General features: G+C 43.2%; 4 protein-coding genes across 4 annotated transcripts; 2 read left to right on the plus strand and 2 right to left on the minus strand.

Moving 5' to 3' along the window:
* Positions 1 to 231: 231 nt before the first annotated feature.
* Positions 232 to 1,518, plus strand: PCOAH_00014020 (Uncharacterized protein; the record flags this gene model as incomplete). Its single annotated transcript, XM_020058211.1, has 1 exon — positions 232 to 1,518. One exon carries the CDS (start codon positions 232 to 234, stop codon positions 1,516 to 1,518), a length of 1,287 nt encoding a protein of 428 aa, XP_019913686.1.
* A 978-nt stretch (positions 1,519 to 2,496) lies between these two features.
* Positions 2,497 to 6,816, plus strand: PCOAH_00014030 (RNA helicase; the record flags this gene model as incomplete). Its single annotated transcript, XM_020058212.1, has 4 exons — positions 2,497 to 4,494; positions 4,618 to 4,674; positions 5,125 to 5,253; positions 5,377 to 6,816. 4 exons carry the CDS (start codon positions 2,497 to 2,499, stop codon positions 6,814 to 6,816), a joined length of 3,624 nt encoding a protein of 1,207 aa, XP_019913651.1.
* A 367-nt stretch (positions 6,817 to 7,183) lies between these two features.
* On the minus strand, positions 7,184 to 7,992 carry PCOAH_00014040 (Uncharacterized protein; the record flags this gene model as incomplete). Its single annotated transcript, XM_020058213.1, has 4 exons — positions 7,184 to 7,414; positions 7,503 to 7,599; positions 7,799 to 7,850; positions 7,977 to 7,992. The coding sequence occupies 4 exons, from the start codon at positions 7,990 to 7,992 to the stop codon at positions 7,184 to 7,186; spliced, it is 396 nt and encodes a 131-aa protein (XP_019913879.1).
* A 1,154-nt stretch (positions 7,993 to 9,146) lies between these two features.
* Positions 9,147 to 13,329, minus strand: PCOAH_00014050 (Uncharacterized protein; the record flags this gene model as incomplete). Its single annotated transcript, XM_020058214.1, is given in 2 exon segments — positions 9,147 to 10,895; positions 10,915 to 13,329. 2 exon segments carry the CDS (start codon positions 13,327 to 13,329, stop codon positions 9,147 to 9,149), a joined length of 4,164 nt encoding a protein of 1,387 aa, XP_019913844.1.
* Positions 13,330 to 17,204: the final 3,875 nt, after the last annotated feature.

The raw sequence follows: 17,204 nt of genomic DNA on the forward strand, positions 1-17,204 counted from the left end.
GTACGCGCCGCTTTATAGGGGGTGCCTGTCCAGACGCGATGTGTAACACAGATCCGTCGTCGCTTCTGTAGCGTTACAGTGCAGCGTATGTAGCGAATCTATAGCGCATCTGTAACGCATCTGCAGCGCATTTCCACCGGTTCACTTGCCAACCCGATGGGGCGCGCGCGGAAGGGGAAGAAGGCGGCCCCGCCGCTATCAAAGAACACGCTTCGGGCGCTGCACATAATTATGGCTATCGGGTTCATCAGTGCAGTGCCGCAAATCTTAACCACGGTGATGACAACCTGGCGGGAAGCAGAACCCATCGAATACAAGTACATGTTTAGAGGGAGTGAGCATTCTCTCTATGTGGACTACACCTACTACGGGTTGTATAAAGTGATTTATGATGATAAGCATGTAGAAACTTGGACTCAGAGAGTGCAAAATATGCGAAGCAAAGGAAGTGAAGGAATTCAAGTTGGCCGAAGCAGTGAATCTGCTGGAAGCTTATCCCTGTGGACATCAGCATGTCAGGAGGCTTGTCGAGACGCCATTATTAGACGTATAGAAGCTTACGAAAGAGTTTCCTTCATTTCGTTAATTCTTCTCTGTGGTATCGTTTTGTCGTGTACTCTTATCATTTTATGCATTGGATGGAATATACTTTTCTCGAAGAGTATTCTCATTTCTATGGCTTGCTTTATGTTGTCTTTTATAATCAACGGAGGGATTGGGACTTACTGGTATTACGAGACTGACCTTTCCTGGAATTTAGTCACTAAGGCTCAACAGTATCCTTTCCCCAAATGTTCGTACTGCTTTTATATCTTTATGATTACCACGGGGGTGTATGCCTTATGTTTTTTTTTCCTCCTTATGTTGGACCTGTATAATAAAAACTCACAGAAGAAGTCCCACTTGGATCAGATGACCCTACAAAACAGGAACGCCATGAACGCCAAGAATTTGTACCAACCGCTATTCGACGGCCAAGCTAATATGATGATGTCTAGAAGTGCCAGCTATGCCAATATTATGCCTTTCGGGAAAGGATCCGAAATGGGTGGTGCCCCGATGGGTACTGGCGTTATGGGAGGAGGACCCCCCGTACCGAACTTTTTACAATTTAATAAAACGAATTTAAATCAATACGGAGGGATAAATCATAATGGGTTCCCTGGGTTCAGAAACATGCCTCCTGGTATGGGTATGCCCATGCCCCCTGGAATGTCCCCTGCTGGAATTCCCCCTGGGATGTCTCCAGGGATGTCTCCAGGGATGGTCCCTGGGATGAGTTCACCCATGCAGAATAATTTAAATCCAAACTTTTTCCCGCAAATGCCAAAGCAGCACTCCTACTCTGGCTCCCCATCCTTCCAACAGAACATGCCTAACTACAATATGTTCCAAGGCCAGAACATGCCAAACATGCAAAACATGCCTGCAGGGATGTTTTCCCCGCGTCAGTATTCCGGCGTAGATTACGATAATATAAACAACCCCTTCAGTGTGAACAAGCCGTTTAAGTTCTGACCACCTGAAGTGGGTCGTTCTGCACACCGTTTGGAAGACCCCACAAGGGGGGCATCAACATATGCACATGCATAGATATTGTGTGCCAACCTACGTAACTGTGCCGTGTGACACACACTATGTATGCCTTTTTTTTTTCCCCTTCTGTGCCAATAATTCGACTAAGTAAAAAAAGGAAAGGATGAAGAAAAAAATTGTAAAAATAAAATGGGGAAGAATTAGCAGTTCATTGGGTCGAGGGTGAGAAGTGTTAAAAGCTTCTTCCTTCTTCGAATACCCACAGAACGGCATCCGCTACCTTTATTTTTAAAAAAAATTTTTTTTTTCCAATGATTGGGGAAGGCGGCATAACTGGACGGACGGGATGAACACGCTCTACATGAGGGCGCACCCACCGATTATGCCACCTGGCCGATCAGTACGTTAATAAATTTATGGGCCACTTCTTTCCTTTTTGTTCTTGCGCCAAAAGTGGAAAAGGCGAGTCCTCCCCATTTACGCACTGTCATATTGGGTTAGCCCCGTGGGTGTAGGGGCGGGAGAATTTTATTTAAAAAATTGGGAAGAAGCCAATTTGTTCATCTGGGTATATTATCACGTGCACGCATATACTATACAATCGTATGTTTGTGTTTGTGTTTTTTTTTTTTTTTCTTGGGGAAGGCACAAACAACGAAAGGTTTTTCTCAGTGGTTCCACTGTTGAACCGTCAAGCGCGCGGATCACCAGGAGGTTCTTTTTTTTTTTTTTTTTTTGTCATCGCGGTTTTGTTTTATTCGTCCGAGGGCAAGATAATAAAAGGCGCCCTGGTGGGGAGAAGCCGCATCGTTTATCTTAGAAGGGGAAACAAATGTATGCCTGCATATAGGTGATCGCACGTAGGTGCCCCCCCAACGCAAAAGAAGCCTAAACAGTGGTAGGGAAAAAACATAAAGTTGTTCCTAGCCACTCCCCAAATGGGCAACCACCGAAGCGGCCATGGAGTGCCTGAGCAAAATTAACCTCATACAGAAGGTGAACGCCGAGCTTTACAAAAGTCTTGGGGTGGAAGATGACAACTTAGCAGAATATCTAATCTACCTGTGTAAGAAGGCCAAATCGTTGGAAGAGTTTTGTAAAGACGTGTTTGAAAATGGAGGGGAAATTGAGCAATCTGTGCTTAAGTACCTCTACGATATTATTAAGCTCCCAGGTGGGGAATCGGCGGGTAAGGCATCCGGGGGAAAGGGAACCAGTAAAGATGCTACCGAGGAGGAAGAAGAGGATGGAGTGGACAAGGAGAGAAAGATGGAGATGAAAATGATTGAAAAGAAAAACGAGAAGATGAAAAGGTTCCACTGTTTGACCATTAAGAATGATGAACAGATGACCAGGCTGTCTGACGGAAGCGGTGCGGAGGGGGGTAGTGACACAGCCACAGGTGGGGGGTCTCGACCTCGGAAAAGGAGCCACCACGGGGATGAGAAGCACAGCCATGATGGAAAGCATATCCATGGTAAGGACCGGCATGGGGACCGCCATAAGGATAGTGACCGCCATGAACATAGGTCCCACCATAGAGATAGTGACCGCCATAGGGATAGGTCCCACCATCGACATAGAAGCCACAGCCGGGATGGAGACCGCAAAAGAAGGCGGCACGAAGGGGGGGCGGATACACGCTCCCTACGGGTGAACAACATTTTCACTGGAAAGGTGAGTAAAATTATGGACTTTGGCATGTTCGTCTCGTTCAGAACCGAACCGGAGGGGTACAAAGAAGGACTGGTACACTGCACGGATATACTACCAAACAGAAAACGAGTAGTAAATATGAGTGAAAAATTTCAAAAGGGAATGAAAGTGAAGGTAAAGGTGAAGGCAATTTTCGGAGAAAAAATAAACTTAAATATGTCAGAGGTGGATCAGAAAACGGGAAAAAATCTCGTCAGTGATGATGAAAACGACGGTGACGCAGCAAGTACACACAGAGGTGGAAAAGGTGATGGAAAAAATGCGATATCCCTTTTTGACGACCTGCATGAAGACTACAAAGAGTTGAAAAAGCACAACTCAGACGTATTCAAAGAGGATCCAAAGGATACAATGAAATATGAGAGCGTCATAAAAATGCAAAGTGATTACTCCAAGTGGGAAATACAACAACTGATAAAAGGTGGCATAATCTACGATGAGCAAATAAAAAAGGAATATAAAAGTTTACGGCATGATGAGAAAATTGAAGACGAAGAAGAAATAATAGAAATTGAGGTGAATGAAAGGGAGCCAGCTTTTCTAAAAGGACAAACGACTAAAGCGGGGGCGAAGTTGTCACCCATACAGGTTATTGTTAACGCAGAAGGGTCTCTAGCCAGGGCCATAACTACCACCTCTGCTTTGGCAAAAGAAAGAAAAGAACAGAAACAAAATGAACAGAACGCCATTTATGATAGCATCCCCAAGGATATTAGTAGACCATGGGAAGATCCTAAACCTGAGTTGGGGGAAAGAACCATAGCAGAGGCATTAAAAAATATTGGAAAAAATTATGACCTCCCAGAATGGAGAAAAAATTACCTACACAATAATATTTCCATTGGGGTTAAAAATCCTATGCCTGTAAATGAGCAGAGGGAAAAACTACCAATTTACCATTTGAAAAAGGACCTAATGAAAGCCATTGCTAAGAATAATGTTCTTATAGTTATTGGAGAAACGGGAAGTGGAAAGACAACACAAATTCCGCAATACTTACATGAAGCCAACTATACCGATAAGGGCATCGTTGGATGTACCCAGCCAAGAAGAGTGGCTGCAATGTCTATTGCCAAACGAGTGAGCGAAGAGTTTGGGTGCATTCTGGGTCAGGAGGTTGGTTACTCCATCCGTTTTGACGACTGCACTTCCAATGACACAATTATAAAATACCTCACCGATGGTATGCTCCTCCGGGAGACCCTCAGCGATACCATGCTGTCCAAATACTCCTTCATCATAGTAAGTGCCACAGGGGACCCAACCACAATTTGTGAGGGAACCATACCTACGCCGCTTATAATACACCATGTGGAAAAATTACGAATTTTTCTACCCATGTCAAACCGTTTCCCCCCCCTGCAGCTTGATGAAGCCCATGAGCGGACCATCTCAACGGATATCCTCTTCTGCCTTTTGAAGGTAAGTGGCGTTTTTTTTTTTCTTCTTCTTTGATCCATTTTGTTATCTTACGCCCAGGGCCTGACCAGCCATAAAAGGTGCCTCCACAGCCATTGCGTCAAAACAAAGTAACCATTGCACGCTCAGCCCGCTAATGACAACGTTTCGTAAAAATTAAAAAAACGTTGACAGGTATAGGGCTTACAAAAAAAGGAAAAAAGGAAAAATATTCTTCCCCGTCCCACAGAGAATGTTTAAAGTGGTCATTTAAATTATTTGCAGGGTGGACGGGGGGACATGGTAACTGGCCAAGTAGTCGACGCGTCATATGCATGTCTATATATCTGTATGTTGGTACATTCCTATATGTACACTCCAACCGGCTGATCGGTTGATCGGTTGATTGGTTGATCGGTTCATCGGTTGACGGTTCGTTGAATACCCCTCCCCGTGTGCCCCCCCCTTCTGCAGGACGTCGTGAAGAGGCGACCCGACTTCAAGCTGATCGTGACGTCGGCCACGCTGGACGCAGAGAAATTTTCCACCTACTTTTTCAACTCACCCATTTTCACCATCCCGGGGAAGATCTTTCCAGTAGAGGTACCACCCATGCACGTAACCACTTATCTGTTGTGCGTGTGACTGCTTACTTATCCACGTAACAACTTACCCATCCACGTAACAACTTACCGTTCATGTGACCACTTTTTTTACCCATGTCAGATTCTGCACTCGAAGGAACCCGAAAGCGACTACGTGGAGGCCTGCCTCATCACCGTCCTGAACATCCACCTGAACGAGCACCCAGGAGACATCCTCGTTTTTTTAACAGGCCAAGACGAAATTAATACTGCGTGCGAAATTTTGCATGAAAGGATGAAGAAGCTGGAAAGTATGTCCCCCCCGCCGTTGATCATTCTGCCGATTTATTCATCCCTCCCCTCGGAGATGCAAAGTGTTATATTCGACCCGGCTCCACAGGGGTGCAGAAAGTGCGTCTTGGCTACCAACATAGCAGAAGCTAGTTTAACAATAGATGGAATATTCTTCGTCATCGACCCTGGGTTTTGTAAAATTAGGAAATATGACTCGAAGAGGGATATGGATTCCTTAGTGGTTGCTCCAATTTCGAAAGCGAATGCGAAGCAGAGAGCAGGTCGAGCAGGCAGAACAGGTCCTGGGAAATGTTACCGTCTCTACACGGAGGATGCGTATAAAAACGAAATGGCAGAAACGAGTATCCCAGAAATACAGAGAATAAATTTAGGCAGCACAGTACTATTATTGAAGGCACTTGGGGTGAATGATTTTCTTCACTTTGACTTTATGGACTCCCCTTCAGTAGACACACTTATCCATTCGTTGGAAAATCTATACTACCTAGGAGCGTTAGATGATAACGGGTATTTAACAAAGCTGGGGAAGAAAATGTCCAACTTTCCTATGGAGCCAAATTTGTCTAAAATTTTACTAACGTCAATAAACTTTAATTGTGCAGATGATGTAGTTACCATAGTTAGTATGCTGAGTGTTCAGAATATTTTTTATAGGCCACAAAATAAGGCCCTTTTAGCAGATAAAAAAAAAAATAAATTTCTCATGCCACAGGGAGATTTAATCACCTACCTTAATATATATAACAGATGGAGAGAAAACAACTACTCTAATTATTGGTGTCATGAAAACTTCATACATTCGAGGGCATTGAAAAGGTCACAAGATGTACGGAAGCAAATTCTTTCCATTTTTGAGAGGTACAATTATGAGGTGGAAAAGAATCGAAGCAGAAATGACGCCGCCAAGTATGTAAGTATTTGCAAAAGCATCTGCTCAGGGTACTTTAGCCATGTCTGTAAAAGGGACGCTCAGCAAGGGTATACTACCCTCTTAACAAACCAACAGGTTTTTATCCACCCGTCTTCCACTCTGTTTAATAAGAACCCGCTCTTCGTAGTATACCATGAGTTGGTTCTCACGAACAAGGAATACATTCGAGACTGTACCATTATCCAACCCCAGTGGCTGATTCAGCTGGCACCTAATTTGTTCATCCCTGCCGATGAGAAAAAAATCTCCAAAATTAAACTACGCGAGAAGATCGAGCCTCTGCATAATTATTATGAGGAGCCCAATGCGTGGCGACTTTCCAGGCGCAAGGGCTAGCACGACACCCATCGGGTTCGGAATTTTTTTTTTTTTTTTTCTGTCCTTTTTTGTTCACACGTTCATGCGTCGTCTGCCATTGGCATTCACGTTGTATGCGTTTTTTTTGCCCCCTCCGCACCAACTGATCCATTCATCTCTGAGCGAAAAGCTCACCAAACATTTTTAAACAGAGGGTCTGGTCTGCGCGGTGAAAAGTCCAACCACTGGAAGGCTATCAAAATGGTACTTCCGAAGGGAGCCGTTCAAATTGCACACTTTGCGCGTGACAAAACTGCTACGGTGTCGCCTCCTGTTCAGGGGTATTACTAAAAAAATGAAGAAGCAAACGCCAAGGGAAGGTGTTTTATCCCACCTGTTGTTACACCTAATAGTTCGACTTCAAGTCCCTTATCGATTCGGGCAACTCCCCCACCACCTGCAACGCGTAAAACCCCGGGGCGTACTTGCTGAGGTCATTGTATTGAGCCATCCAAGATTTTGTCGGGGTAGTTATTGCCATGAATCCATTGAAGTTCTCGGTTGTACAGTCGTGGATACGGTGTCGGTCTCCGGCCATTTGCAGGAACTTACAGTTGCTACAGCCGTTCTGGTAGAACTGAAAAGGGGGAAAAGAATAAACGGTGTAGCGATCAGGTGGAGATATGACAAGGACATAACCCATTTGCATGACGCCACTGGCTTACCTCCGCTTCCGTTCGCAACAAACGGCAGGACAGACAGGCGCGCATTTTCGAAACCTTCTCCTCCGACACGGTATTCCTGGACTTCTTCGGCGAGTCCCTGCACAGGTGGTGGGGACATACACAAGAAAAAAAAAACATTAAACCGTTTGCAGAACAGTGTTGCGTACGCACTTCAGTTGGGATTTCCCTCACGGGTGTAAATAAGCATAGTCCCTTGGGTGGCCACCTAATTAGGGTTGCGGATCCCATCGTCACTGCTCGTATGGATGCTCCCCCCATGTTGGGCTTTTCCTTACTTGTTCTCCGAAAAGGATTCATCGATTTTCTCCTTATCCGACTTCTTCCGTCCTAAATGGAAAAGCAGCAAAATGGACATTTCGCAATTTTCCGCTACGACGCGAATGGGCCAGTTGGCATTACATGGACACAAGATGACTGTCCGGACGAGATGATCACATTTCGTTCAATCCATACCTTTCGGGGTTGCCATCTTTAACTTCTGTTCCTGTTCCTATATTGTGGCTAAAATGCAGAATGATGAAGGAGGAAAAAAAAATGATACTCTTATATCAGATGTCCTCGAAGCGCTTTCTTCATGTTTGCAAATTACTCATAACATCAATTGGGGTAACAATCCCTCTTTTATTTTCTACCTCCACGCTGCTCGATTTTCCATTCAAATGTGATTCAAAAGAAAAAAAAAAAAATCTACTCACGGGGGGAGCGAACATCGCATTTTATCTTCACTTTTGTATATGTATACGATGTAGAAAAAAAAAAAAAAAAAAATATATGTTGTATGGATCCTTCGTTGCGACAGATTGGGGGAAATTCCTTCCCCGAATTGTGCTCTCTCCTTTTCTTTTCGGTGCTTGATGAGGCGCCTATACAACGGGCAAGTAGTAAAGGTACACGCGCCAACAAAATTAGGCGAACCTCTTCCGCTTCATCGGAAAGGAATTCTTTGGTGGTATACACCTGGCAGATAGGTTGCCCACAAAAAAAAAAATGGGAAACGTGCCCTCAATGTTGTTTCCGTAGGAAATATACTCACGTGAATTGTGTAGGCGAAACGCTATTGCCGTTTTGAAAGTAGGTGGTGGGACAGAATGCGGGGGTCCCTTCACATGTCGCAAGTGCTTAGAGAGGACGTCCTAATGGGGAGGGTCACTTCACCTTTCGTGTTTTTTACGTAAGCTAATCGTAGTACCATTTTGCCGTCTTTTTTTCCCCAGCGAAGGGGAAATGCCAAAGGGGTGCACATTGCAGTGACTGTTAACGCGGGGTATACACACCTGATTGACATGCCTCATTACATTTCCCTGGGAATCCCCCCCAATGCAAAAATAAATATAGCAACTTTGTGCATGCCGATGGCTAGCCCCCTTTTGGACAGTGTAACACAAATGGGGTAAAAATAAAAAAGAAATAACTTAACCCCATTGTGCTTGGGGGGCCAAACCCTCCTCCCTCATTGCGCATCCTACACATGACAGAATTAAAAAATGCGTTCCTGCTTTAAGTTCATGTCGTGCTTGAAAAAAAAAAAAAAAAAAAAAAAAAAAAGCTATCCAACTCATCCATTCCAGGACACACGCGAATGGCTAGCTGTCCCCCTTAAATCGGCGCAACACCGCTGCAGGGTTAGAACCGCACGCGCTTGCCGGAGGGCTCGTTCCCACACTGCACCTCGCTGCGGAAGTCCGTATTGTTCTGCATGAGCAGCCTCTGCAAGTGCATCTCGCGTGACACGATAGTCTGGTTGTAGTACAACTTCCCGAATAGCAACTTCTTGCTGGTGCACCCCTGTAGGGACTTCCTAATATCGGAGATATACTTTCCGATAGATTCATCTCCGTTGTGGTGGTCGCCCCGATTGAGCGAACCCTCCTCGTCTGCCTCATCATCCGAAATGTTGTCACACTTTTCTGTGTAGTTCAGCAGGGCAGACACGTTGGGGGGCTTCAAAATTTTAAGAAACGAACAGAAGGTGTTCACGGCGATGATGAACTTGAGGTAGTACTCCTGCAGAATCTGCGTGCAGAGAGGTGCCTCCGATGATGGCACCACGGAGGGGGCAACACCATCAGCGGTACCGTCCACCTTGACGTTCACGAAGAGTATGAACAGGTTATACAGATCGACCGTCTTGTTGCAGCGCTCGTAAATCCTATACACGTTTATCAGATCTTCCAACGTAGAGACGTTGTCGTAGTAGGGGTTAAGGTAGACCTTACCGTCACCCACTATGTTAGTGCTCATATCAGCGTTGGTGGTATTCTCCGGGAAGGAGCAACACGAACAGATGAGGCTCCCCGTCTTGTACGGATTCGTGTAGCATAGGGTTTGTAGAAGCTCCGTCTTTATATCCCTAGTCATGAGATCGGTGAACTCCTTATCCGGTTTGTGCATCACCATTTCGTATGCCAAAGGGTGACAAAACAGAGGAGGTAGGAGAAGCATATTCAGGTATTCATGCAAGAAGAGGTTTATCGAGTTGGAGATGTCTTCTACATTCACTCTTCTCTCTGTGTCATCCTTCAATCTTCCCTTCAAGCTGCTGTTCTGGATGGTCAGATACCTCTTATACGCCTTTTTCTTCTCAGACGCGCCTTTCTGCCGGTGGCCCACCAAGGGGGAGTACGTTTCCCTGTCCACGTCATCCCCACGGCCTGCACCAGTAGTGTTACCTCCATTACTGTTAATGCGCTGCTGAGTTAAGAACGTTCGCAGCATTTCTATCAGATCGTCCAGCTTAAATAAAAGCGAGTAGTACACAGAAAAGGAAAAGGAGTACCGGCTGGAGGAGCATTTCGCGAAGTCATCATTGGTGAAGAGGTCCTTCTCTTTTTCTTTCTCTTTCTCCTTCAGCAGGAATAAGTAGTCCTCCAAGTTGTACACAAGGGCATATACCCCCGTGTAGTAATTCTTAAATTCTTTTAGCATGCCTAGAAGCACCTCCTGGTTCTTGAAACAGTAAGGAGTAACAATATCGATTAGGAAGCTTATGCACTTTTTTATGTCATTTTCTACCACCTTATATATTTCCTCTATGTAGAGAATGCTCTTATTATCTTTCCACTTTGTCTTTTCAAAGTTAAGAAAAAGTCTCCTAAAATAATCTACCCGTTTGATCGAATTACTATATTCATTTTTGCATCTAATAATGGTGTCTATCAGATTGACGGCTATGTTGAAGGCGTATTTCCTCTCTATCAGCTGAAGGATGGCTCTAGGTAAGGCCACCTCACACAGGTACTTGTTAACCTCCTGCACGCTCTCCACGTCGTAAAGATTGCTAATATTCTTCTCCTCTGTACTGTCCAACAAGGCGTCTATTTCGCTCTTCAAACTGCTTCCTAACTTTTCATTTTTGTAAGAGTAAACCAAATCCTTAAACGGGTGATCGAACCACCAGTTTATTGTGTTCGCCTTGAACTGCCACGCGAGGATGCTTCTGTCGAGCATTTTTTTTTTTCTTTTTCCCCATCGGGGGAGCAGAAGGATCACTTCCCTCCGCGCAGGAAAATTGTGATGCGTCGAAAGTGTTGTCATTTTCCCACTTGGTTTGCTCCTCATATCCATGTTGATGCGTATTTGAGGGGTCCTTCCGTCCGACGGGGACAGTTTGGTCACCCCCCGATTGGGTGTACCCCACAGAAACGTCAGCCTTCACAGTTTTCCCACTATGATTAGTATTGGAAACGCTGCCCCGGTTGGCCTTCCTCTTCAGCGTGAAATTATCCATCTCTGCGTCCGAATTGGTCGGGGTGTGCACTATAGAATCCTTCCCATGCAGGGTGAAATAATTCTGCACCAGGATGGAAGAGTACTTCCTCCTCAGGAAGGACAAGTGGGCGTAGTAAATATTGGCCGAGTAACAGAGGCAGATGATCTTCCTGTGGAGGGCCCTCATGTCAAATTTGGCGTAATCGCTAAATGACTTCTGATTCGATCGGACGAAGGTATAGGGGGAGTACTCCGTGGGGGGATCATCCCCGCTGAAGCTGCCCTGGAGATTACTACCGATGTCACCACAGAGATGATCACCCAAGTAGTACCCCATCGGGAGGGACAAGAAGGAAAACAAATTGTTGTCATAAAACTCCTTCGTCAGGATGTATAGAATGTGCACCAAGTGGCTAATAGACTGGTTGTTCTTATGCAGTAGAAGCTTTATCGCATGCATTGTCCGAAAGTTTACAATAAAAGGTAAAGTATCACCAAACAAAAGGTCATCACACACCCTCTCACAAATGATCCTATTATTCAAAATATCGATGGTCTTAATACGCAGCTTACTCTGCGTGTCTGGAGTTGTGATTCTGCTGAAGAAGAAGGAGGGAGTGGACACCCCTAGGATCACACTAAGGCACAACCTGCTTTCTATGCGTAAATTTATTAGCACATTTAAAATACCATTCAGGACATTTATGTTAAAATATTCGCAGTCGTGGATGAGAATGATCACTCGAACTTTTTTTCTTCCATCTTCGAAGTAGCCATTCTGCTCACTATACAAGGAAATCTCTGCATCTGCTGGGAAAAAATCATCGCTTTCTTCCCCCATTTGGCTGTATATATCACACATCCCTATCGACCGTGCAGTATTCTTCTCACCGTTCTTTGAAACTTCCCTTTTCTTATCTATTTCACTCATCTGTTTATACAATTCGATCAGCTTGTCTATGCTCACCATGTTTTTACTCACTTTGTGATAAGTGGAATGCCCTTCCCCGTTGGGAATAAATGGACAGGATGAAATATCCCTCTTCTTTCCACTTGATGAATTAACCCCCGCATCGTTACTGTTCATCCTTCTTGGACTCACCCTCACTTCACCAGGGTAATTTTCCCCTCCATTGGATCCCCTCTTCTTTCTGTACTTTGCCAAAAACGCCCTCGTCTTGTACTCCCTATACAGCTGACTGTATATATTGTAAATAGCTGCATTCACATTATTTGAAGTGCTTGAATTGAGAGAACACAAATACACGTCATTCTCATCATGCGATTCTAACTGGTTCAGAGTGACCTCGTCAAAGCTTCCATTTAGACGTCTTTTCTTTTCCCTACTTTGTCCTTCTTCCACCTCCTTATTTCTACTCACCCATGAGTGATCCCCTTTCATTTGTTCTTCATGCTCCCCCTCCGATGGGGGTGTTTTTTCCCCTCCGCTACTCATATCCGATTCGCCCCATGATGCGTCTACTTTTTTGAGAGACTTCAAAATATTCAACCCAGCGTGGGGAACGGCTGACGTGGCGATGACGGGAGAATGGACGCTTTCCCCGTTTAGGGTTCCTCTGTGAGTGTCTGCTCCCCCCCGTCTACCCCCCTTGTTGTAATTCCATTTCTTCAACTCATACGACAGCGCATCTATGATTATCTCATGATCCGCTACATTCGTCCCCGCCGTCATCAAAATGAGCGGCAAATACTCATGGTTTGAAACTGAGTAGGAATATATTTCCTCAAACACGTTGCTCAAATTTTTGGAAATCTGAACGTCTATTTCTTTTTGTATTTTATCGATAATGCATGACCAGGTAAGGCGAAAAGCTTTGTTCCTCAGAAGGAAGCTATTTATTTCGCTCTCATTCAGCAGGTTGATGTCATTTTTCGCTGACTGCTCACCCTTCCTACTTTTGTAGTTTCCTAATAGGGGTAATACCACTGGGTTGTACTTATTAAAAATATTTTTTCTCCTATCATGGAGGGTACTCTTTGTCTTCTTTCTGTTGCTGCTTTCTATGTACTCTTTGTTGGCTGTCTTAAGGATGAACCCTCTTCCCTTATACACCGTGCTTCTGCGTTCATTATTCATTTTATGCCTGCAGTTATCAATTGGGTGGATGGGAACTGTGTCCTCCACCAGCGCTCAGTGTATCGTGTCGACTCGCCCGCACGCACACGCGAACAATGCTAATCTGAAACAATTGGTGATGTCTTTCTAGTAATGGCCAGACGAGGTTTCCCTTCATACGCATACGAATCGGCGAAGGTGCGTCTACGCGAATACACTAACGTGTGTTCAGCAACCCCACGTAATTGTATACATGTAATTAGCGCGCTTAGAAATGTGTATGCTCTGCGTTTATCACTCAGAATTACCGACGGAAAAATTTACGAGTGTGGAAACAGGGATACTCGTCCAAAGACATGCACACATACAAACACGTAAAGCACAGCGCAGCTCGTGTCGAAATGGACAAAAAAAAAAATTACAAAACGGACGGTGTGTTTCTTCCCCGCGCTGAGACGAAATGTTAAAAAATTTCGCACACGCGTACGCAGGATTGAAAAAAAAAAAATAAAATAAAAAAACGTCTTTGCTCTCTCCCACTAGCGCAAGGGATTCGCTTCTTACGTTCCTATGTATTGCACTCAACTTGCTTTAATTCAAAGAAGAAGCTGCCATAAAATAGTGAAGTAGAATAAAGCCATAAATTGTCTCTCCTTTTGTGTTATATATTTTATTTTTTTTTCCTTTTCGTATCTATATTTTTAAAAGACACAAATTTTTACGACGTGGGCGCGGCGGAGAATAATCCCAAGCGAACTCGCGCATTTATGTGTTTTAATTAGTTATGCTTTTTTTTTTTTTTTTTTTTTTTTTTTATTGTTTTTACTTTGTTTTTCTCTTTTTTTCTCGGCTTTACTTCACCTCACTGCAAGTGCAAGCACAATACAACGGTGCTACTGGTGTAGGAACGCGTTACGTGCAAAATGGGCCTGCGCCAAAAAAAGGACAAATTTTAAAATTATATATCTTAATAACAAAAAAGGGAAAAAATGATGAAGCGGTAAAAAAAAAAAAAAAAAAAAAAAAAAAGGTACGTATGCGCACAGTTACATATGAGCAATCCCTTTTCCTTCTTAAAGTGCTTCGTGAATGGAGCATCCGTGACTGCAACGTGCCAAGCGGGGGGCGCGCTCACGGAAACTCGCAAATGCGTCTCACAAACTCAAAAATACGTCCAAGAGGAAACGGTTCTAACAAAAACATCAAAAAATTCCCTTAAAAAGGGAAAAACTAAAAACGCGAGGCATACACAAAAACAAGTGGTAACAAATGCCAACAAACGGTAACAAACACAACAAACTCAACAAAACAAACAAACAAAGACAAACACAACAAACGTAACAAACGCGCGGTCTACAAACGGGAGTGTGGACGAAAACAAAAATGTTCAAACGAGCGTGCCGCATGAAATGCAGGCCCAAACAAACGCGTACTGAAACAAACTTGCGGACGAAAAAAACTAGAAACAAGAGCACGAAAACACAGATAAACAAAGACAAACACAGACAAACTCAGACAAACACAGACAAACACAGACAAACATAGACAAACACAGACAAACATAGACAAACACAGACAAACACAGACAAACATAGACAAACACAGACAAACATAGACAAACACAGAAAAACATAGACAAACACAGACAAACATAGACAAACACAGACAAAACAAAACAAAGACAAAACAAAACAAACAAAAAAAAAACACAAACACTACAAACAAAAAGCAGTACTTTTAAAGAAGCCTAAGTAGACTCACTCCAAAAGTAAAAAACAAATGCTTAAAAAAATACACACAAAAAAAACTTAAAACAAACAAATAACAAACAGCGAAAATACATTAACAAATGAAACAAAAAAAAAATTACATGAACATGTAAGGTAAAAAAAAAATTTTAAAAAGCTAGCACAAACAAAAAAGACCTTATCGTGTAAGGTTCGAAAAAACAAAAAAAACAAAAAAAAAATTTTAAAAAGCCGGAACAAAAAAAAGAATACAAAACATAAAATACACAAACGCAAAGTCATCATAAACGAAAAAAGTTTATTACAACTATAATACAAATGAAAAAAAGGAAGAACAAATACAATACAAATACAAATGGTTTAAAGACAGAACAAAATTTCACACAAAAAATAAAAATATTACAAAAAAAAAAATATATACAAAGTATATTTCATGTGTTTATTTATGTGTACAAATGCACGTTTGTAAAGAAATGAAAAGGTTGAGGTTTTCCATATATTTTAGGTCAACAAATCGCAAAAAAACAAAAAAGAAGGGCCAAAACGGTAAAAAAGGGGCAAAACAGGCAAAAAAGAGCTAAAAAGGCGGAAAAACAGAACAAAACAGAACAAAACAAAAGCGCACCGATAAAAATGCGTATTTTTAATTTGGCAAGTTGTCCAATCTTTTTCGCGATCGGAGCGTGGAGGCGTTCTTTTCTTTTTTTTTTTTTTCCCCTTTTTTGCAATTCGCACATATAGCGCTTAATAAACCCTCCTTTAAAATGCAAAATGCCAAAAGATGCCTTTTCCAGTTTGTCCATCCCTAGCAACCTTCCTTTCAGTATCACCCCTTCTGCTTGACTTTACACCTCCATAATTTCAACTGCCAACATTTTGACGCCTTCCATGATTAGTTTCCTTATTGCACTTTACAAAAAAGGCAGTGAAAGACACGCCTTAAAAACACTACGCTTAAGTCTGGGCAGTCATTTCGGGGGAAATATTCGCCGGATTGAAAAGGGCGCAAAATAAATATGTACACAAAAAAGTGTGGGCACTTACAAATACTGCACCAAGCACGGAGTAAGGTGCGTACATACATATGCACATGTATATACGCACACATATTGCGTACTTGCACCTTGACTTACTAAATTGCACTCCCTGAAAAGTGGGACCTGCCTCACAGGGCGAGGGCTCCCACGTTTTTCCCCATTCTCAGCCAGTTTGAAATGAAAGCGAATTATTTTTAACATTTTTTGAAGTGAAAAGAGGGGGAAATTTTCCTTTCAAAGCGATCATAGCGAGTACCCATCGAACGTTACAAACAGTTTCCGTTAACACGTACAAGTATTAGCGCGCTTGTCATGTTAACCACGTTAGGCGTATTTTTTAAAGGGCAGTAAAGAGGCAATTCCGAGCCAGCTCACGCGGATGTACACCTGGCCGTATGCACACACATATATGTATTACATATTTACGCACTCGTAACCCTTCGCGCTTCCCCATACACAATAACACATTTTTACACACACACACACGTAAAAAAGGCCTTGCTTGGAAAATGCCAAACGTTACAGAGTTGCTATTTGCTGAAATGGCATTCCATTTTTTCGCTTTTAACACGATCCATCATTCTCGATTATTCAAGGGTATTCGGCAAAATGAAAGACAAAATTTTTTTGCAACAAATGTTTTCATATTCAGCAAGAGCATACTTAAAACGTTCCTGCTGAGTATGCCGCCATTTGGCAAATCGCCGAAAGGAATAACATATATTTTTAAAAAGGTTAGACCTGAAATAATGGAAATGAATGCAAAAATGTCCAACCAATGGGCTCGTCAGTAGCCCCCCTTTAATTTGCGCTTTACTTGGGGCATAACCTGTTCACCTGATTTGTTAAAGGGTTACACATATCCTTGCGGTGTGTAAAAGGTACAACAGGAAAATTAGGAGTGAGGTGAATAAAAAGGCGGGCGCGGGAACGACGCCGCGCGGTGGCAAGCAGTCCATGTTTTAGCTTAAAAATGTATATCAATTTTGGCAATCTGTCCAATCTTTTCCGTAACGAGGGAAAAAGGTGTGCAACTCCATTCGTTGCACAAATGTATATTTTGCAGAAACGTACGGATGAATCACCGCCGGGGTTGATAAATGACACACAC

This window comes from Plasmodium coatneyi, chromosome 6 (assembly GCF_001680005.1).
Source record: "Plasmodium coatneyi strain Hackeri chromosome 6, complete sequence".
Lineage (NCBI taxonomy): Eukaryota > Apicomplexa > Aconoidasida > Haemosporida > Plasmodiidae > Plasmodium > Plasmodium coatneyi.